This window comes from Sipha flava, unplaced genomic scaffold, assembly GCF_003268045.1.
Source record: "Sipha flava isolate LNK unplaced genomic scaffold, YSA_version1 541_pilon_pilon, whole genome shotgun sequence".
NCBI classification, from domain to species: domain Eukaryota; kingdom Metazoa; phylum Arthropoda; class Insecta; order Hemiptera; family Aphididae; genus Sipha; species Sipha flava.
In genome coordinates, this window is record NW_020273523.1 from 80,957 (window position 1) to 104,464 (window position 23,508).

Below are 23,508 nucleotides of genomic sequence, written 5' to 3' on the forward strand. Positions count from 1 at the left end.
GTTTTCGTTACGTTTTAAGTTTAATCACGAAAATCCGACCATAGACAGGTGCTGACTATTTCCATAATTTATTTCGCTGCTGTTGAGAGACGTTTGGATAAGTAAATGGCTAGCAAAGACATGCTGACGAAAATATAATAAAATAGCATTCAATTAGAACTAAGAATTCTAGAATCCAAAATTTAAACGTATTGAAATACACAATTTGTTAACTCACAACAGTTTTTAACTAAATATCTACGAGTAAAAAAGTTACCAAAACAATTTCATTACATTTTCTCTTTGACATTTTACTCGTATTTATTAAAACTATGTTTCAGACATTTAATAATGTTAAACTCTAGATTTACTATTCTGACGTCAATATATACCCTTTTAAGACTTTATTGTCTTCTCTTGTTTTTTGATCTTTCGGTTGTGTATCGAAATACATTAAAAAAAATAATAACATTAAAAGAAATCGGTTCATCTTATTCCTATTTTAAAATTCTTGTTTATATGTTATTCATTTAGAATGTGTATATAAATCAATCTTTATAAACTGTTGTTTCGTACTACAAAAATTTACCAATAATGTTTTTTCTTCTATTATTCCCAAAGAAAGCAAGTATTTATTTTCTACATCGAAGCAATCAATAATAGAAATAAAATATAATAAAAAAAATTAATTATCTATACTTATATTTATCTATCTATAACTTTATTGAATGTACTGAAAGGTAATTGGATAAAAAAATGTTGATACTTCTGGAGAAAAAAAGAGTTTTGTGTTCAATACGTTTTTATGTTCATCGTAGATCATGGAATTTATCATTTTTAATTTTTACTATAGAGAATTGGTTTTTATTTTATTTAGTTTGGTATAAAATCACATTTAACGCGGAATAAAATATTCTAAGTATTGTACAGTTTTTTTTATTATAGGTACACTGAAAGTTGTATGAAATAATAAGTAGACTCTAGATTAGTAAGTTGGAAGATCTTAGGCATCTAAGAATATCGAATAACTTTAAAAATATAAAAAAGTGTTCAGAAATCGATTTTGGGATTTCACTGGTGAAATAGTAAATTGCATGTTTTCAAGTTTTGAGTTAAAAACGTATTTATGTAACAAATTGTAACGATTCAATAAACATCGTATCATATTGTATTGATGAGTAATTCAAGAAATCAAAGAATGTTTTTTTTATCGACTCGTATTTAGTTTTTTTCGTTAACGCTTAAATTCGATTGACATCCCATTAAACCTGCGATAAAACCGAGTTTATCTAATAATCATTTTTCGAATGTGAAGGTATACCTACCATTGTTCTCTATAGCTGTAAAATAATGACATAACTCTAAGCGGCGCTTAGGTGTGTAACGTGAAACGATAGCGCTAAACATTCTGCGTAGTCTCTGAGCTGAGACAGATTTATTTTAAAAAAATGCATTCAATAATTTTAAGCCAGAATAATTAAATCGTTTTAAAAACATAATTTTTATCATTATAGGATTATATTTATTTACTATGTATTATGATTTTCCAAAATATACCCCCAAGTAGAAATGTAAATGTTTATCGAACGAATACACGAGCGGTCTGTAAAAAAAATAATATTCAACGGTCGAAATGTAAATGGTTATAATGCTGAGCTTTCGACCCTTACTATAACAATGGTCGTCACGGCTTTCGGAAGTGTAGATATTATAAAAAATAATACAATATCTCTCGCACTCTCTCTTTCTAGACCTGTTTTAACACAACTCGGAGAAAAATTGTATAGTAATGATAATAATAGCTATTACTATTTTACCGTCAACCAATACGGTGGTAGCGCCTCCGTGGCCAATCCGTTTCTTGGGCAATGTTCTTATGCACCCACACAAACACAAACACTGACGTACAAAAGCACGCGTGTCGTACATACATGTGATACCTGAAAACTACTCCTACTCCTTTGACGCGATCACGAATATGTCGACCGGCTCGACAAGGTTAGTAGCCGTCAGATGCTACACGGCTATAGTTATTATTGTTATTAAAAAAAAAAAAAAAAAAACGATCCGTTCATAATGCATATGCTCTCTGCGATGTATGGTATTATGTGCGCGGAGCCAATTTTTCGCGGCTGTAAAACGTAATCATCTTCTATGTACGCGTACGCGTATAATACAAATAATAAACCGCGATGTTACATAAAAATCAATGAGCGTAGCGAGACCGATACCGTTCCGATGGTCGTACATCGGACAACGAGCACGACGGCGACGCCGTCTTCCTTCGTGGTCATAATCGAAACTTATCACTCCCCTCCTCCTCATCAGTCACTCTTAACCAAGGTTCGGACAATATCAGACGACTATTTGAGTTGCACAATGTTGTACGCATTTTATATTATGCGTTTCTTTATTTAGATATTATTATTATTATTATTATTTTTTGAAACATTGTCACCGCGTGAGAATAGTAAGCCGAGGATTTTAATTTCACGGTCGGACGTCATCCCGTGTCGACGTAGTGCACACGGACTTGATGGGAAATCGCAATATGGATGAGAAAAAATAATAAAAATAATGATAAATATCGAATTATTTCTACTTCGTTCAAATACGAGTATATTGTAATTTTAAATAAACACCGTTGTTATTATCGATATGGTAAATTTAATGCAAAACCCTCCGAAACATCTTATTTTAATCGGATTTTCTTTATCCGGGCTTTCTTTTTTGAATGCGAAACAGCAAACCGCATGAACACACCGCATTACATTATCGCACCGTATTGAGATCATTTTGTACGGATCTCAACGGTACGAACTCCGATGGTGGTCGCACGTCGAATTTCATTCGGATGACATGTTGTGCACCTTCATCGCTCACCTCGCCATTAACACTATATTATAACTATTACCGTTGTCGTTATTATTATTATTATGATAGTCCGTGAGAGTGCGAAATCGTGACGGACATTTCTTCTTTTCCATCTCCCGAAAAGTGACGTAATTCGCATTTAGTGACACCTTGAAATACATAAATCAAATGTGTTTGTACCGTCGTGTATGATGCTGCGAATCTCGTCGCACACGCACTGGTGCAATATTAATTTCACAAACCATGCTTCACTCCTGTTCGTCATTTTTAATTATATATTTCTTTTAAATTATGTATCATTGTCTAGTCAGCACTAGTTTTTTTTTACATTTTTTTTTCTAACGTTCGTTCATCAATATATATCGGTTATCGTGTTCGATTCTTAAGTGTCGGTTGAATTTTTGAATGACCGTATACGCAAAGTGTTCATTTAGCCGAATCATCGGGTGTTACAATCGTCGATTTATAATCACGTATTACCTAAGACGATGTTTCCGTTAGTACAACTGCTCACCTTTAACTTTAGTGCAGTTAGTTTTTTAATATTATTCACTTTCTATCGCTCGTAAACGGTGGTTTTTCTTTCCAAGGCGCAGCATAAATTGTTATTTAAGTGTACTTATATACCGATTCTCTGTCTCGTCTACAACTTGAACCATAATAGTACCGTATAAACATTATATTATCTTACGGAATACGTCATTGGCGGTATATCATTGCTCTCAAACCAATGGGACGATAATTATTATATTTTTTACTGTAGTTATAATATAATTAAACACGTTTTACAGTAAAAAAAAAAAAAAAAAATAATAATAATAATAATAAATAAAATATACAGCACATGCATATAAAATGTGTTGAAACAACTAGATAGTATATCGATGCACACGTAACTAATTGGTATTCGATAAGTAGATAGTTTACTGACCATTACGTCTAATTAAGCAATGTTCACCTTCTACAATCGTGTCCGACCCGATGACCTGAACAGTTTATCATTTAAATCGATGCTACTAGTATAGTACCATCTTCTATTCGTGATTTCGTAAACGGTATTTCAAAATGCGATTTAAAAGACGTATTGCTTTCGGTATTAAACCACTCGATGAAACGTGCTGGGCGGAAGATTAGACGATAAAACAATAATAGACGATTTTAAAACATTTTAACGAAATGAGCACGTCAACGTAAATAGCTTGAAATCGAACGATATAGAAACCAAATATGGCGGAACGGTTCCCACGAAACCCGTACCACGAAAACTATAACCACCAAATTCGTGTGCAACACAAATAATACATCGTCGTGTATTCTTATAACAATTTGTGATCCGAACGGTTCTTAGGTTTGAAAACTTTTATCCGTGGACGGCCGTAAAATGTTGCACCGCGGTATTTAATTTGGAACAGGCGATGTTTTGAAAAGTTACGGTTCGGTCGGGGAATGATGCGCGTATACGTTTGTTTCGATTTGCATAGTCGAGTTTCGCGAAGTCACCCGGTTCGCCGAGAAACCCGGGTGTTGGAATAATTTATTGCCGCGTTTCGAATTTCCGGAGTGTCGAACGACATTTGGAAAAAACAACAACAACAACAACAACGGCAACAATAAAAACGCGCCCGACCGCGTACGAAACATTACCGCGATAGGCAGATGCCTACAACGCGTACGCATGGAGTGCTATGGCCGTACATTACGGATCACGACAGCGATTAATTATTATCATCGTCGAGCGACGAAACAAACCGAGAGAAAAATGAACGAAAATAAAATCACCGGATGCCGCGGGTCGTGTATCAAACGCGCATCGTACACGTCTAGCACGTCTCCAGGACCCATTGTCGGGACGCTCGCGCCTCCGTCGTCCATTGTTGTGCGGCTGCGCGTGTATTATTCGCGTGCGTGTGGGCAAACGTTATGCAATCCGCACGCGTGCACCGTCTCCTGTGCGGCGCGTGCCTACGGGGCGCGCAACACCGTAGGCCGAACTCGACGCGAAGCTCCCAACCTACCCCCGGGGGCGGGAGAAAGCGCGCGGTCTCGACGGACATCGATCGTTCGACACTCGTTCCAACACGTTCGCGACGATATTTCGTTTCGTCAGAACGCGTAAACAACTATTCGAATCAGTTGATCACACGACGATACCGTATTTCGGCCGCGACCACCCGAAACCGATGCGTAACGTATACCTCCCGTGCAGAGATGTGTATAAATATTGTATTATTACGCTATTGTTGTACGAGTAACAGTCGCCGCGCCCACACTTTTTGTTCTCGAACGCCTTACGCCTACGGAACGAGACCGCGCGGCACTGCTACGCTGGTAGTGCGAAACGCTGTCGGGGTTTTGTTTTTTTCTATACACACCCCATCGTCGCACAAACGTCACTAACACGGCAACGCGTGGAAAACGTCCGAAACACACGATCGTACGTCATCATACCGAGCACAAAATCAACGATACAAAAACATTTGAACAGTTTAAGCGATGTAAAAACAATAACATTACATGTACACGGTTATTCGAACTGTGCGTACAAGTAGATACGTGAAAGGTATTTTGAAAATTAACAATCACGGTTTACAATTGTCGGCACTCGTTTTATCTTTAAAGGCCTTGAACATTTTCAATCTCTATCAGCAAGTTTATTCTTCGAGTTCAAACGTTCGTATTTCACAGAGCAATCGAGTAATAATGAAATAATAATAGTAATAATAGTGAAAAATCGTCAACGAACTTTTACATGGTGAATGCGTATTTTATATTTTATTCGTATTATAATATTTTCTGCTGACTTGCATCATCACTTTCCGGGATCGAGGGAACCGATCGCGTACCATCCTTTCACGTCACATGCCCGTTAACCCGGGATCACAAAAACGCGTTATCACGCTATCTATATTGTATTAGCAGTTAATTACTTATCAACAATTAGGAACCTGTATCGCGTGCATTTCCGTGCGTGTTAAACTTAATTATTGTGCAAAAGTTCATTTAATTTGAATAAATATAAAAAAAAAAAACTTAAAACATGCGTTATTGTACAGCGCAGTGGATGGATGCGTAATGAATATGTTCGTACACAATACAGCGCGCGCACTCGAAACGATTTCCGTCAAACAATCGGTGGCATTTGCACGGCGGCGGCGGTTAGCCGAACAGACCTGAGAAGGAGCGTGGGCATTTTCCTTCGCCGCCGGCCACTCGATTGTATTATTACGTTTGTGTTTTTATTTTTTATTTTTTATTTTTTTTTTTTATTTCGTACACTTCCTCTGCCCCTCCCCCGCCCATCATGCGTTCGAGATATCTGCGGCGGCGAGAGGAATGTCGAACGTAACGACGAAACTTTCACTGGCACACGCGGTCGCAGACAATGCGATGGACGGACGTGCGCGACGACCTTCGAGCTCTCGTGTACGTACGAATTCGTCTTGTACATGTTATTATAACACGTATGCATACGTGCGGGCACGCGGACGCACACGACCTAATACGTACGTCGCGGTCCGGAGGGCGCGGACGCCGGCGGAGAAAATATTATTATAACGTAAAGCGATGGAAGACGAAAACGAACTCGCGTGTCCGTCGCCCTCGCAGCCGCGTTTGGAGTATTATTACCAACACCGGACGCCGTCGGTGAATCTCCGTCGTTTGCCCGTGCCGAGGACGGTTACGAGAACGCACGACACCGAACGCGTTCCGTTCACGTGCAATGGAGACACTTGCAAACCGTACCTCCTATCGAAAATCTATGGTTACCGATAAACGATCGTGTGAACACTGTCGGACGAGCGTACCCGACGTATCGAACAAATCGAGTTTTAACTGGTTGTTTGTTTTGCCATCGCAAAAGTTCTCAGTCGTGGTGGTCGAAACGCGTAACTCGCGTTACTCAAGGGGATTCGGTGGACGATCGAGTTCGTGAAAAATTGTACGCCGCGCGCGAGTAGTCCTCCGACGGTCGTCTAAGGTTTAGACTCTAAACGAACACGATTTCAACAATCCCGATCGACGTATCTTTTTCGCCCCACGGGTGGTTGACGTATTTCGTCTCGTCCGACCGACGTTCGTTGCCAACGAAACGTTTGTAATATGTATGTGTATATATATATATATTTTTTCACGCTTACGCGGGCAACAGTGAACGCGCGAATCAATTATCATCTTAACGATTATTGTTATTGTTATCACCGCGCGTGTACGAGTCGCGAAGACGACGGTGGAACGCGCCCAACCGCGCGCGTTTGGTCGTCCGCGGTAGGAAGGCGACCTACGGGTTACGTGGCGGCGTAACGCAACAATCCGGTCGGACCAGTCGGGCCGCGACGGGTAAGGACGCGCGCCACGACCCGTAGGCGTACGGAGATGATACCGGATGGCCTTCACCTTAAAAGTGACGCGGCGGCGCCTGTTGCACGGAACGTTTTTTCCACGCGATACTGGAACCGCCCGCCGGCGCACATTTATTATAAATTATAGTAAAAACGCGCGATATATTACGTTTATTATCGCGGTAATCGTATGCGCGCCGTGACTGCGATCGCGAAGCACCCGGCTTCTCGGTTAAAAAAAAAAAAAAAACACCGGTTAGTCGCCGAACGTCTCGGGATTCCGAAACGTAGACAAATCATCGTACGAGCGATTCTCAGCTGTGAAAATAAAAATAAAAACCGTAGCGGTTACATGTCCGTATGTCTGTGGATAGATTTGTCGGTTAACCTAACGACCGCTCCGGGTCCGATTTTCGGTGCCACCGTATTGAAGATTTCGACCAGATTGCCGGATGCCGCGCGGTTGAAAACCGTTTCGGGCGCACGTGCACGGCACGATGTTAACTTCTACCCGACCGTCGTCGTACGGTAGATCGTAGATCGCAGACGAATACGGGGTGCACGCGATCGTCGTCGGTCGAGCAACATTATCTGGACGACGATCGAGACGCGGTGTAACGAACGCGATGAATAACAATATCGTTATATTGTCTTGCTGAACAATGAACGATCGATAAGAACAACGTGTACTACACGGACGACGCGACGTATAGTGTACCCACTACCAGCAGCTAACCTAACCGTTTGTCCGTCGCGCGCGTGCGTGTGTTGCACAAGTGATCTTGGAGTGCGCACCAAGTATGCAGTGCGAAAAGCAAATGCAAATGTTAACCCGTTCGGCGACCAAATGAACACCGCTGAACAAACGGTGAATTTAACTGAACGTATAAAAGACGGCGGCAATCGTTTTTGGCCGTCGATCGTCAAAACGACGCAAACGAATAACATTCAATTGAAAATCATCGAATGGTCTGAGCATCTGTACACTGCGTTGTTACCCCGAATTACGATTTGAGTTTCGAAAAAAAAAACATGCTGAATCATCAGCGCTAAACCACAATAGCGCTCTGTCAGAATCTATCTTAAACCCATCTTACTGTATGCCACACTGACGTGAAGGGATCTCATTGGTACACGGTCAAACATCAAAGCGTTTGAAAATGTGTCACTCCGAACGATTACTGATTCTCACTACTAAGTTACCTACCGGAAGTTACTAAAATCAACATAGGTTATGAGCGCGATTCTATGTATAGGCCTCTGACCACCCACCCAAATTAATTAGAAAAATGCCTATACGGCATGTGCCGACCGGTGTTCAAATGCCATTCTCGGCGGGCACATGCGCGATTTCGTTCGACGTTTATTCGTGCGGAGAGCACATGTAACACGCACCGAATACTTAAGTGATGGTACATTCTTACCGATTGCATTACTCGTTACGACGATGCATCGTCGTTGTTATACTGACCATTGGTTTTAATGAAAATTAATTTCAACGAATACACGTGTATTACGTAAAACGCATTTTTCATTTTCTCCGATCAATACGAAATACCTATCCGAGAACCGCCTATAATAACAATAATAATAAAATAATATCTACTTTATTCGCCAGATTCGTATAACTTATACACGTAGAAATATAGAAATCGGTTTGACATTGTCCCGTATTGCTGTTAGCGATCAGTTCGTGCACACGCGGTGTAATCAAAATCACGCGAGCACCTATTGTAGCTTCAAATCCACTTCAACCGTCGGTACGCACCGAAGCCAATATTGACGTTCGTCTCGAAGTCTTCGGCCGGGACATCGGTAGACGGGTTTTCGCGAAAACTCGGCATAACGTAAATGGGGCGATCACTCCCCGTAGCTGCGGAAACGTCCGACGGTGTAGAGGGAAGGATTATAAATCATCGGATTTACTAAACGTAAGGCAAAATGATAATCACTGCAGTTGTGGTGTACGCGCGTCACCGACCGGGCTCGCAAGGACGAATTAGATCACGCACACGTCGTCTGTTTGGTCACGTTTGCGTTGGACACGTACAATTCGGGTGGCACAAGTTTTTGAATCAGACTTTATCGCTGGTCACGGAAATGTTTCGTTTCGAAACCACACACGGAAAGCCGACGTTCGCAAAGGATAAATTGTGTAGACGTTGCGCTGTTACGGACATAGGATTCATCCCTCGCTACAACCCCGCAACCGCCGGCGTTGCTCACGAGTGTTTCGAAATCGGCGGTTTCCACGGGCCATGCTTATTGTTATCATTAATATTACTGTAACGTGTTATATATATTTATATAATATATACGTGTACGTAGGTCGATTTATTTCGCATTGCGAGGACAATGATCGATCATTTCGTTAGGCCTGCGTTTGTCGTTTTCCTCGGATCGTTTCTGACCCTACACGCTCCGCGTCCATTTCTCGACACATTGCTGTCAATCTACGATCGTGTAAATCTGTTGAAATAAATTATTATCTGTGATGGGCTCGTATCGACTAACACTATTCTACGCTCGTTGTATCGCAATGCCGTGCAATATAACTAACTCTATCGCTGAAATCATTACGAAACGATGGCATCCTGAAGACGTAATAGTTTTTATTAATAATGCAATCTAAGGCGATCGGGCTTAAAAAAAAATACATATATATGTATTGCTTTTTCATTGACATCCCGCGCTTAAATATTATTCATCATACGAATGTTAAAACTCACGTACATCTGTATTTTCAAGGATTCGTCGTAAACCATTCGATTGATGCGACGGTCTTAGTGCTAATGTTTTCAATCCAAAACTGCGGTCTATTAGTTTTAAAATTGTATTATATTAATATTGTATAGGAATAAAGTTTACGCTATCCACCGTGATTCTTCTACGATTAATATCCTTAGTCGGTTATCGCACGGACAAAATCATTCGGTGGATTCGTCGTAGCACGAAAAATAGAACTTAATAAATACAATAAACAATATAATATTGTGTTAGTACGGCTCAAAGTATTATAATCGTTTTTATTTTTTGTTTCTCATATTTTTGTGTACGTGCGTTGAACAACGCATTTTGGTGAAACGATTGTTTTTTTCTACAAATTTACCGAATAGAAACCATATTTTCTGTTTTGGCTGTCTCTACTTTTTTTTTTTTTTTTAATCCTCATAATGTCTGTTCGAAAATTGTATTTTTACAAGTATCTATATACTGTTCGCTAATAAATATTGAATAATGTCTTGACACTCCAGAGCCATGTTTCATCGAAATAATGTTATGGCTATATTTTTATTGCAGTTGTAAAAGTAAAAATAAACTTTGGTTCATTTTGTTTAGAGAACCGTGTTTGAATAACAAAAATATTCTACACAGTTATTTAATTAACTTTCTTCGTGTGACCTTGCGGTGCGTACAAAAAGTAATTGCAACTAGACATATTTATTCAATTTTATAATTGAAATTCTTAATACACCTTAGTTATTAGTTATTACGTTATCATCCTTGAATGATCTCCGGACGAAATACTTGATTTAGTTATAAAAAAAAAAAAAAAAAAAAAACCGTAAATTCACTATAATATTATTCCATAATGCATCGGATAAATCACAAGGAAACCGTTTAATTGTTAACATCGTATAAATATTATATCAAAAAACAAAACTTCTATAACTAGCTAAGAATTACCCAATTGTTGTACTAATTATATAAATAATTGTTTCGTCGGTTTTCGCTGCGGTCCGAAGTAAAAGCATTTACAATATGATTACTAATGACCGTTGACGATATTTACTTGATGTAGTGATAATTTATAGCAGTGTTAATTATTCGTTCGTATACGTCAGGGGTGGGCAACTGGCAGCCCGGGGGCCGCATCCGGCCCGTGAACCTTTTTTTTTCTGGTCCGTATATATTTTAAAACTACATCATATAATTTTAAAGTTTATCGTCTATGCTCTAACCTATCAATATAATGATTGTTATCTAGTATTAAACATCGTTAAATGTCTAAATGTCATATGAATGTATAACTTTCAACCATAGCTGTAACCAAACTATTTAACTATATCAGTTTCTTCGTACCATTCGGATTATTCTATCATGTGTGTAGAATTTATTATTTTCATATATATAAATACTAATTAAAATTCATATTTTGAATGACCTTTTTTTTATTTTTTTTTTTTCTATGCTTTGGCCCGCTAAATTTAAATTTTCTAAAAATTGGCCCACTAGTAACTTCGAGTTGCCCATCCCTGATATACGTAATAGTATGCGTACCTCTCAAACGTACGTATATAAATACACACGATCGATATAGACACCTACTGTTAATGGGGAAAATATTTAAATAACTCTGCGCATATATCCGGCTCGGATTATAATATTATATTAAATACTTTTCATGAGCTGTTTGTGTACCGGAGCAGGAATACGAAACTAGTCGGCCTTAGAGTTGCATCGAAATAAAGAAGACACATCAATAAAAAGGCGATTTCTTCGAAACGTTTTTTTACGCCCGTACTTTACACTTGAGAAAACCAAATCTGTTTACTGTGTATTATGTTGAATATTATTATGTTACATAATTGACGGTTCAAGGTCACCAGGAGCCGTAACTGGACGATTATAGTTTCCGTCGCGTACAGCAAAATATCAATATCGTGTTTTCGGAAACTGTTATGTTAAATTTTAATATACGAACGGAATTCGAAGATATACTGATTCGGCTCGGATTTTAGTGCCCATCCAGTTGAAAACCTCGAGGGCAAACCCATCAGTTCTACGATAACGTCAACAGATAATTGACCAAGAATTTATCTTGCTTATATATTAAAAGTATTTAAATACAGTAGGCGAATCAATTATGTCAATTTTATCAACACTTATTAACTATGGTAGATTTTTGAAATTTAATATAAATTTATATGATCGCATTCCGGCAAATATCCTCAACAAATCGGAAATAAATGTCTTCACTTTATTGAATTTTTCTAATGATTTTTCTATGAAACTTCCAGTTAGAAAACGTTCTGATCTTCTTTTATTCGAAATAATTCACCGGGAGTTTTTTGTTCAGTATTATTATTTAATATTTCCAAAACGAGTTTCAATCATCGGATTCGCGAGGCGACGACCGTTTTCGTTAGTATTCACGTTAGTAATGTGTTCACATGGCCAATGCCAACAATACGTGTTAGCGACGACAACATCTTCCGTTAGAGAAGGTCACGTTATTCGTGGATCGGTAACGATTCGCCGCTAATCGTCGTATAAGTTATTAACCCACGTATTTGGCATGGACGTCTTCTGCAACAATGCAGAAATATTTCCAATGTACAATTCGTTCGCATTTTGATCACCAAAGCGTTTCGGTAACAGTCAGGAATCAGCAAACCATCCTGACAAACATCGTTGGGCATCGACCATTAGTGCAAAAAAAAAAAATTCGTTTCGGGTGCAGCACATATGGGCCAAAATAAAAAAAAGATAGTTTTGTTTTTTTTCGACAGTTCATATACGTACATTTTACCGGGTATAATTATAATATAGTTATGCGAATTTTTTGAAACAATCGTAGTAAATAAAGATATTTTTAATAAATCATCCTAATATTTATTGTAATCAAATGCGATAATATATTCACAACACATTAACTTTTCGTTTTTATAATTATGAAAATAATTTTGTTTCGCGTAACGGACAGGACGTCCTTAAAATATAAGAATTAAACCAATTCGTGATTTTAAAATGTTTGTACAGGTAGATTTAACTCAAATGGGTAACACTCACATTATCGTATACCGTTTGCTATACCCGCGGGGTGTTTATGACGGATTTAGTCGGTCGGACTACGTCTTCGGTTGTGTTCACTAATGTAAAATTAAAAGTACTCTTATTTTCATGGACCACATCATCTGGCGGACTCGAAAAGAAAAACGATTGTTGATAAATAATAATTTACTATCAAATTTTTTGAATAGCGAAGAAAGATTTGCGATTTTCGATTCGCAAGGATTGCATCCTGAGAACACGGCACGTGCATTTTTAGGGGATTCGATCCGCCGTGGGGACTGAATCCGTCAAAAAATCTTATCGTAACCGTGAGACGATGGTCGTGCGCGTCGCTTCGACCCTTCCTACGGCCCGACCACTGTGGAATTCGATCCTGATGCGCGTTCCGGGTAGTGCCGTATTTAGACATTTTGCGCCCCGGCGCAAAAAAAAAAAATTGGCGCCCCTCTAAGGAGTCTGCCTACGGAAAATGTAAGAGATAGATCCTCATGAACCTTTTAGATATTCTAAGATCAATGCTATTTTTGTGTAGTAAGCATGCCACCGCGCGTACTACGGCGTACTATGTACGGTGTACTAATGTTTGTTGACATTATCACTACGCATTAGGGAACTAATATTAGGTATATTAATAATATTCTAGATCGCTGATAGCTATATTGCTATAAATACATTAATGATATATATTGATAAACTAAATAGGTTAACATTAATTTATGATGCTGTTATTAAAAACAATAATTCACAAGCGAGGAAATTTCCGACCACAAAATGTTGGCGTCCCCGAAAAACTGGGGCCCAGGACAGTTGTAGCCAGTGCCCCCCCCCCTAAATGCGACCCTGGTTCCGGGGAAAACGTACGTCACGTACGCGGGCGGAGGGGTTCCTCCTGGGAAGAACGTGCGAAACGACGCGGTCGCCGAACCGATAACAACACGTCGACGGTAATCAACGTTACGTGTTGTTTCGTATATTTTTCGTGTGTTAATTCATTTTTTTTTTCGCGCGTTCCGTCCTCCCACACCCCGTTGCCGGTCTGAGCTGAATTTCCAAGTGATCCGGGGCGGGCGCGTCTCTCCGCGGGGGCGACCGTCACCGACGACGATGAACTCGGCCGGTTCTCACAGTGGCGCGCGCGGCCGTTTAACATTACGCGCGCGTCGGCACAAGAACGGCCAGCGGACGCCGCCGTCGGAATTCCTCGTCGCGCCGGTACGTACATACCGAGCGTTCGGCCGTCCGCGGGTGTTCCCACGGCGATTCGCGGTCACACGCGTCGCGGGTTCCTCGCCACGGAAACCGCGACCGGTGCACGAGCGGCGAAATGAGACAAGTAAAAACAAACTCGTTTCGTACAAAAGCGCCAAAATCCTAGGCGCGCACGGTGTGCAAATGAATCCAGTACAAAACGTATAAAAGCGCAGATATGTGAAAAAAAAAAGTGTTTATGATTTACAACGGACATTTTTGTATAAATTCGCAACCGATTTATTAAGTTTTTATTTATTCGCGTGTATAATGTACATCGTAATTTATTGCCGATAATTTTTTTTTTAAGAAATCGCAATTTTTAAATAACTGCTTACGTAAAATATTTATTTTGGCGCGAATGATAGGTCATTTTTGCACCTTTGGCGCTTACGTCATGTTGCCACCGCGACGGCCCCGTTCACTAGTTCGTCCGCCGTTGCCCCACCGCCTCTCCGATCGTTTTCACGCACCGGGTGCGTGTCCGTCCGAATCCCGTAGTCCCTGCGCGTAACCGTCCGAATCGTGTTTTATCGGTTTTCTGTTTTTTCTAAACACGAAACCGACGGACACTCATCGGCCTGCGCGCCGATTCACTTTGCCATCGTTTTTTCCATTCCTTCTCGTTCGATCGAAATGCGTTATAGCCCGGGTCGGAACTTATTTTGCCCGTTCTCTTCGACGATCGCCAAAAATCTACCGAAATCCCCTTATAATCTTTTTGCTGTAGAAAAAAAAACCCTTTTGGTATCGGAAATCAGATATTTCTCGTAGATTCAGAATCAGCAAAACGTATACCAATTGATCGGTACGCATTTTTGTTGGTATCAACTGTTGCCGATTTCGAATCGAAATTCACAGTCGGTTACTTGTTACTCGGGTTCTGTTACTGTGTTTGAAAGACTTAAGGGTATGGGATGAGATGTCCCGCATTGAACATTATCCTCAAAAAAGTAGTTTCACTAAGCATCTCGGGACTCCTACACGCACAGGTTTAGAGAATCACTTGACCGCAGGTACCTACTACGTAGTAACCGCCGAGTGCATAGGTTATAGATGCACCCACGATTCAGGATAGTTGAATTGCACTTATTACCTACAAATAAATAGTCGAATTGCACTTGAATTAAAAAAAGGTAATGGTTGAACTGCACTCGTTCTAAAAAAGAGTTAAAATGGAAAACCTTTTAAAAATATTACAAATCTTTCTGTTGAAGAACGCTACGGCGTACTTATTTAATAGCATTATATAATAGTTCGTGCCATTTAGATAATGCAGATCATATTATATAATAATAACATATATACTCAGAAGGGTATTACCAGGGTAGAATTTTTGAGTACAGTTAGTTATTATTACAAAAAATAATCGAAATGACAAAAAAAAATTATAATAATGATAATAATTAAATTTGACGATTAAAAAAAAAAATGTATAGTAATAATAATATGTATAATATAGCAATTATAATGTAAATATATATAATTAACATATAATAATGTGATGTATAAAACGATAATTTTTAACCATGCCAATGATTAGTAAATGATAATACAATGATAACCAATGTAACTAAATAAAATAAATCTAACCCCTTCAAATGCATGATAATTTTATTGAAATACTTTTTTGAGCCCAAGCGCAGTTCGACCACTACCTGCTTTTTACTCAAGTGCAGTTCGACCATTACCTTTTTTAAACCCAAGTGCAATTCGACTTGGTTGACGACACACTACACCGGTGTTACTAATCGAAACGATACACGATGATATTATTTTTATCGTTCATATATTATTCACTGCGAGAGGAAATATTTACGGCTGCCGTGTTTTTATTACGGGTCGATTTGGATACGATGCCGTCCGTGTGCTTAAAAACCTCATAAAATGTTTTGTACTTTTATTCATACGACGTGTTACCGTGGTGACCGTTAGATTAATAATCAAAGTTGGATGTGTGTTTAAACGTTGGTACGTAAATGCCACATTTGAACACGTTCGATGACTAGATATACGGCGAGTCGAATTAAAAAAAAAATAATAATAATAATAAATATTCTATACACTATAGCCCAGCGATTCCACTTACTTATTGGGTAACACAAATACTTATTATACTCGAATACATTAGTTACACAATAAAATAATCGAATTCGATACATTGACAAAAAAAATGTAATTGTCTCTATTCAATTTATTTAAATTGTTGAAAATTACAGCCGTGCTCCACATTCTCGGATAAAGGGTTGATTATTATTTTTTAAATAAACACGTGAGATGCTCAATTTTATTGATGTTTAATTAAGAAGAGTTGCAATACAATGATGATAGGTACATTAAAATAACGATTGAAACATAACATAAATTTTGAAAATAATAAATATGGTATAAATATCAGTGTTCTATTATATATATATATAGATAAATTATCATTATGCGTTTTAAAATAATCAATTACGATAATTTTACGTTAACATTGAATCAATAAATAATTTATACTTTTTTTTAGTAGTAATCAAAAATATATGTTCTAAAATTTAAATATAAACTTATTAAATCGTTAATAAAAAATAAAATTTTCAGTTTTAAGAATCATTTTAAATTTAAAAAATATGTTTGATAAATAACATTTTACTAAATAATACAGATCTTTCTTCTGGTTTCTCAATTTAATTCGTTGTTAGCTTTTTTTATATGCAATTAGTTTTATTTATTTCTACATAATTGCTTTGTTATGTGTATAACGAAAGGAAAAAAATTTAAATACAAATTTATTTCCGTGAAATTTTATAATCGATCCCTTTTAGATTGAATCTATTAAAATATTTTTTTGTCTATTCAAGTATTTTAAAATTAAAACAATATATATGTACTTGATATATTTATATGTAAATTTATACGTAAATACATAAAAACATGTAATCGTATATAATACATAAACTCAATAAAGATGTCAAGCTTATGATTGGGAAAACGAGTTCCAAAGTTAGAATAAAAGTGCACTTAAACATTATATCAAAAGTTAAAATGACTATTTCTAAATTATATACGTTCATATTTATTCATAAAATTACTATAAAAATTAATCTAAAGACAATTTGATTCATAATTGTTTATTAAATTTTATACTTTATTTAATAGCATAATGAAATACCGTATTATTGACTATATTTTATTCTTCATTTACTAACTAATCAACAACAATTTTCTTAATAATCACTTATTTGTTTTAAAATATGCATAAAAAATAATGCTGTCTTCATTTTTAAAAGCAACGATTTATACGAAACTGATCATCATATGTAGTCAATACATACCCAACATGATTATCCTTGTACTGTATACTAATTCAATGTGCTCAAAATATCCTTTTATAATAAGTACATGAAACTATATCATATGAATCGTATAATTAAATTGTAGATTTCATTTAATTAACTAAATTATTGTTTTGTTATAGATGTGTTTGATGTTGTTTGCACTTGTGGGGGTTCAATTTGCACTGTCTCAGCAAATCAACCCAAATGACTTAGAAGTAGTGCTCAACATTGAAGACAGTAATAAAACACAATACCATGAACAGAATTTTGATACCAGTAAATATTTTAAGACCATGCGTTGATATTTATTAATTTTAATTATATAATATTAATTTATTTGTATTTTATTTTTGTTTTACAGTGGCCTATATATTCGGTTACGAAGTAGGTCCAAATGGTCAGTTCCACCATGAAAACAAAGGTCCCGATGGATTCACATATGGCTGTTACGGTTATGTAGATCCAGAAGGAAAACTACAAGCGACTCATTATATATCAGACGGTTGGGGTTACAGAGTAGTTACTCCCGGTGAGTCAGTAGAAATATTCCACCATAAACATGATCCTGCCGATGAGAATCAAGGAAGTGAAAGTACTGCAGAAGGATCAGAACACGAACATCATGGGCATCATGGAGTCGTAACAGCTTGGGGTGATCTTTATTTCCCGAAAGGATGTGGAGGAGGAAAACCCATTGAAGGTAGTGGTCAATTAGGCGGATCCGGATCATCAGGATATCCTAACTTTGCCGGAGTCACAAAACCAGGTCCATCGGGTGCCCCAGGTACGTAGCATTATTAAGTTACAATACTTTAACCTTGATATTTACTTTTACAACATCAAAAAATACTATATCCTAAACATTATCAAGATAAAATATTTTAAATTCAAGGTTATCCAGGACCATCAGGATCCCCCGGATCCCCTGGAGCTTTTGGCTACCCAGGTGCTCCAGGATCTCCTGGCTCTCCTGGCTCTCCAGGTTCACCAGGCTCCCCAGGTTCACCAGGTATCCCAGGCTCAGGTGGATATCCAGGATCAGGAGGATATCCAGGTTCAGGAGGATCGCCAGGATCTCCAGGCTCAGGAGGATCTCCAGGATCTCCGGGCTCTCCAGGCTCTCCAGGATCTCCAGGCTCAGGAGGCTATCCAGGCTTTCCAGGATCTCCAGGCTCAGGAGGATATCCAGGCTCTCAAGGCTCCCCAGGCTCTCCAGGCTCTCCAGGAGCTCCAGGCTCAGGAGGATATCCTGGCTTCCCAAGTGGCTATCCAGGATCTCCTGGTTCAGGAGGATCTCCCGGATCACCCGGATCACCCGGTAATTATGGCTACCCAGGCTCCCCTGGCTCACCAGGCTCTCCAGGAGCTCCAGGATCTCCAGGAACCCCAGGCTCAGGAGGATCTCCTGGCTTCCCAAGTGGCTATCCAGGATCACCAGGTTCCCCGGGATCTCCAGGATCTCTTGGATATCCAGGAAAACCAGGTTCACCAGGCTCCCCAGGAGCTCCGGGTTCTCCCGGCTCTCCAGGATTACCAGGATCAGGAGGATCTTCAGGATTCCCAAGTAGTTATCCAGGAAAACCCGGTTCACCAGGATCTCCAGGCTCACCCGGAATACCCGGATCACCAGGTTCACCAGGTTCACCTGGATCTTCTGGATCATTCGTATACCCAGGCGCACCTGGTTCACCAGGTGCACCAGGTACGCCAGGGTCTCCTGGAATTCCGGGATCTTTTGGATACCCAGGAAAACCAAGCAAACCAGGCTCGCCAGGAACTCCAGGTGCTCCAGGCATTCCAGGTACCCCTGGTTCTCCGGGATCTCCTGGATCCCCTAGTAGTTATCCAGGATCTTCCAGCTATCCTGGTTCAATTGGATATCCAGGTTCATCAGGTTCACCAGGTACACCAGGTTTACCAGGTTCTCCAGGAACGCCTGGATACCCAGGAAAACCGGGTTCTCCAGGTTCAGCAGGATCTCCTAGTTACCCAAGTGGTTTTCCTGGCTCTAATGGCTATCCAGGTTCACAAGGCTCTCCAGGCGCACCAGGCTCACCAGGCTCACCAGGGTCACCAGGATACCCTGGATCTCTAGGCTACCCAAGTGGACCATCGGGATCTTCTGGATCTCTAGGTTATCCGGGCACACCTGGTTCACCAGGCACACCAGGCACACCAGGTTCACCAGGATTACCAGGTAATTCACGACATAAGTATTATTGGTAAATTATTACTTTTCAGTTTATTTAAATAAACCATAGCTATATTAAGTTATTTCTATAGGACACAAGTTACAATTAATTGAAGTTCCTAAACGTTAGTTACGGTTTCTTTTTACTATGGGTTGACCTAATAATAACTAATATTATTGATCTTACATTATTATTACACTCCGATTGTTATATATTTAACAATTATGAAAACACCATAACATTTTTATAAAATGCTGTATTATACAATTGTATAATACATGTGTAATACACGTAATATATAATTAAAAAATAAAATACGGTATTTTTACATCACTGGATGTAGTATACAAATGTTTTAGTTTTAAAAATAATTTTTATTAATTATTTTATGATTTTTAATTCTTACATTTGCTGTAATACAATCAACAGTGTAGTAATCTTATTAGATCTGTATTTGAAATTTATTTGAATTTACCCAATTTAATTAGGGAATATACTTATTATTCTATAATATAGCGATTTCTGTTATACTTGTATTCCAATAAAGAATTCCAATAGTAGTTTATGTATAAAAGTTAAATATTTTACATAGGTCCTCGAAGATTTTATGTTTTTTTCCTTGTTTATTTATATACTACATACCAAATTATTTTTAAGAACATTTTTCATTTTTCATATTATAAGTATAAATGTTCTATCTAATTCAATAATTATTAATAAATGCTTTCAATTATAGGTAAACCTGGATCAGGCTCACCATCATACTATAAACCAGGTATTATATAAAAAGCTAAATTATTGTTTAAAAAAAATGTGAATTTATGTAACTTCTCAAAACTAATTTTAGGATCATCTGGTTCCCCCGGAACACCAGGATCTCCAGGAACACCAGGTCTTCCAGGTAATTTATAAAAATAAATATCAAGTATTTTTTTTCATTTTAGTATTTCATATTATTTAATTATATTTTAGGTCAACCAGGATTATCAGGTCCATCTTACCAAAAGCCATCGCCATATCCAGGAACTTCAGGTAAATAATATTTACTTATAAATAAATTATAAAGCATATTAATCAAAAATAAAAGTGTATTCTATAATGAATTGTTTATTTGTTATTATGATTGAACTATTAAAAATTATTTTATCAAATTATATAAAAGAAAATCAAATTAATTTGATTAAAATATTACCTTGATTATTTATAAGTTAATGTAAGTTCCTACATGAGACCTTGTTGATAAATGAAATACATATGTTGGTCCCTACATGGCCGATTAAGTTACATATGTCAGCTTTTACATGGTAATAACCAGGTATGTATTTTAATTCTTACATTATGGGAAAAAGAAAAAATGGTTTTTGAATACGTTTTGCTTTAAATTAAGTATATTTGATGAAACTATATTTATACATCCCAAATCGGATGAATGGGATAATCACATAAAAATTGTTCCACCGTATAGGAACTGACTAACGAAATATTTTTTTTTTTTTGTCGTGTAGGATATAACATACATATCTATTTTTTATTGTGTGGAACTAAAATATGCACCAAATTTTTAACGTGTAAACTTTACGTAGAAATTAAACATTCACTTTTATATTCCCATATAAACTAACATACTTATCTGTTTTTTTCCGTATAGGAACTAATACAACATATTTGTAAGAACTAATGTATGGAATTGATTAATTGATACTCTCGTGTAGAAACTTACTATTTTCCAAAATATCCTATAGATTAGTTAAATTAAATTAATTATGACATTTTAATTTTATTTTTTTTTAATCGCTCAATATGTCTATACGATGACTAACGATTTATGGTTTTTACAATGCGCCCGAAAACAATAATCACTTATAAAATACTTTTTGAATATATTTCATAAATTCTCATATTTTTATCTTATGTATTTGTGATGTTCGATTGGTTCAGTAATAATATAATTGATTTGATGAAAATCAAATTATCGATTTACAAACTATTATATTATGAAAAGAATTCAGAAATTTACTTTTATTTCTTTTTTTTTTATTATTATTGTATTTAATATTTAAATATATACTCTAATTAAATGTATAAAGTTTCTCAATTATAAATAATTTTGAAAGATTTTCGGTTGTATTAAACATTTTTTTTTTCTATTGTATAGGTTCTCCTGGAACACCAGGAACACCAGGATTACCAGGTATTATAATTTAATAATCTCTACAAATATAATAGTCTATATTTTTACACACTGAAAATATATATTGTGGTAAAAAAAACGTAATATCAACAATGATTGTGTACAAAATAAATATGAATATCAATACAATTTCATGTGATACATAAATATAAAACATAAAATTAGAATATGTATAAAATATAAGTTGCTGGAGATTTCATATTTTTAAATAAATGTTTTTTAGGCCAACCAGGAACTCCAGGATATCCAGGCCAAACACCGGCTTATCAAAAACCACCCACTGTATACCCAACATCGACTTATCCAGGAAGCCCAGGTAATTATCTCTATTGTTGAACATTAGTACCCAAAAAAATGCAAAAAATAATAATATGATACTAACTTTATCGAACTTGATATATATTATAATAAATTAATCTAATAGTATTTAAATTATATAATGAATATATTCATCCATAATATATTTATTTAATAGTATCATATATGTATTCAACTAAAGTTTTATTTGAAAACCAAAACGGTTGAATAAACAGCTAACTTCGTTTAGGTTATACATTATATAGTATATTATTTTACATAATCATAATTATAATGTAATCTAATTTTTGTTCATACATTTGATAGTGGCGTAAACAAAATACTTAATAATACATATAATGGGATGCCTTATTAATTTTTTAGGCGCATCAGGATTACCAGGAACTCCAGGACTCCCAGGTTAGTATTCTATACTTAAGATATAATTTTAATTCATAAATTATTTCATAATGGTGTACTGTATATGTATATTAATATTAGAATACTAAACTACCTTAAACAGTAGGACTATTTAATAGATTTTATTATACAAAACTTTGAACTGCTATTAAAATAAATATTTCTTTTATCAGGAGCTCCAGGATTGCCAGGTTCACCTTCCTATAATAAACCATCACCATACCCAAGTGCTCCAGGTAACTTTATTGATTATTATATATACAATAGTGTTAAGTAAATTTATTCTATAGCTTAACATATAAATATATTTTATTTTTTTAGGATCATTTGGAACACCAGGATCACCAGGTTCTCCAGGACTTCCAGGTATTAATTTTTAATTGATTATAGTTGTTTAATATGATGTAAATTAATGAGTTATATATATATATATATAATTGACAAATAATAATGAAACATTTTTAAAAATAAGTTTTGATTTAACTATAAATAATAAAAATTTTATTTGTATTAAGAACAAGATTAAAATAATTATCATTCATTTTTCAATAAATTATAAATGCACACAAAAATAAATATCAATATCCAACTTTTTCAATTGACTATTGTTATTGTTGTTGTTTGTGCAATAAAACATAAAGTAGTAATATATTTAATTTTACTTTTCTCAATATTATTCTAATAATGTACTTAATTATAAATCATTCTGTTAAATTCAAATTAAAAATTATAAAATGTAATAATAAACTAATATATTCTGTATAGTGCTACAGAATATACATTAAGTGATCTATAGATAAATTGTATGCATCAAGCACAGTTAACGGTTAATTTAATTAATAAATGTATTT

The 23,508-nt window shown here is 36.5% G+C and overlaps 1 protein-coding gene and 1 long non-coding RNA gene across 10 annotated transcripts in view; one reads left to right on the forward strand and one right to left on the reverse strand.

The window, feature by feature from the left end:
- Positions 1-23,508, reverse strand: part of LOC112690982 — a 60,191-nt gene that overhangs the window by 22,660 nt on the left and 14,023 nt on the right. The window lies entirely within an intron of this gene.
- The window catches only part of LOC112690980 (collagen alpha-1(III) chain-like), a 39,902-nt gene that overhangs the window by 8,631 nt on the left and 7,763 nt on the right, over positions 1-23,508 (forward strand). For 5 of the 9 annotated variants that reach the window (XM_025565091.1, XM_025565088.1, XM_025565092.1 and 2 more), the window contains exons 2-12: positions 17,698-17,833; positions 17,919-18,341; positions 18,450-19,754; positions 20,486-20,524; positions 20,597-20,650; positions 20,722-20,781; positions 21,905-21,940; positions 22,164-22,256; positions 22,622-22,657; positions 22,831-22,893; positions 22,979-23,023. In XM_025565091.1, the coding sequence (XP_025420876.1) occupies positions 17,698-17,833; positions 17,919-18,341; positions 18,450-19,754; positions 20,486-20,524; positions 20,597-20,650; positions 20,722-20,781; positions 21,905-21,940; positions 22,164-22,256; positions 22,622-22,657; positions 22,831-22,893; positions 22,979-23,023 (2,290 nt within the window). The remainder of the gene's footprint in view (positions 1-17,697; positions 17,834-17,918; positions 18,342-18,449; positions 19,755-20,485; positions 20,525-20,596; positions 20,651-20,721; positions 20,782-21,904; positions 21,941-22,163; positions 22,257-22,621; positions 22,658-22,830; positions 22,894-22,978; positions 23,024-23,508) is intronic. The other 4 variants (XM_025565086.1, XM_025565093.1, XM_025565087.1 and 1 more) reach the window with 4 other exon arrangements.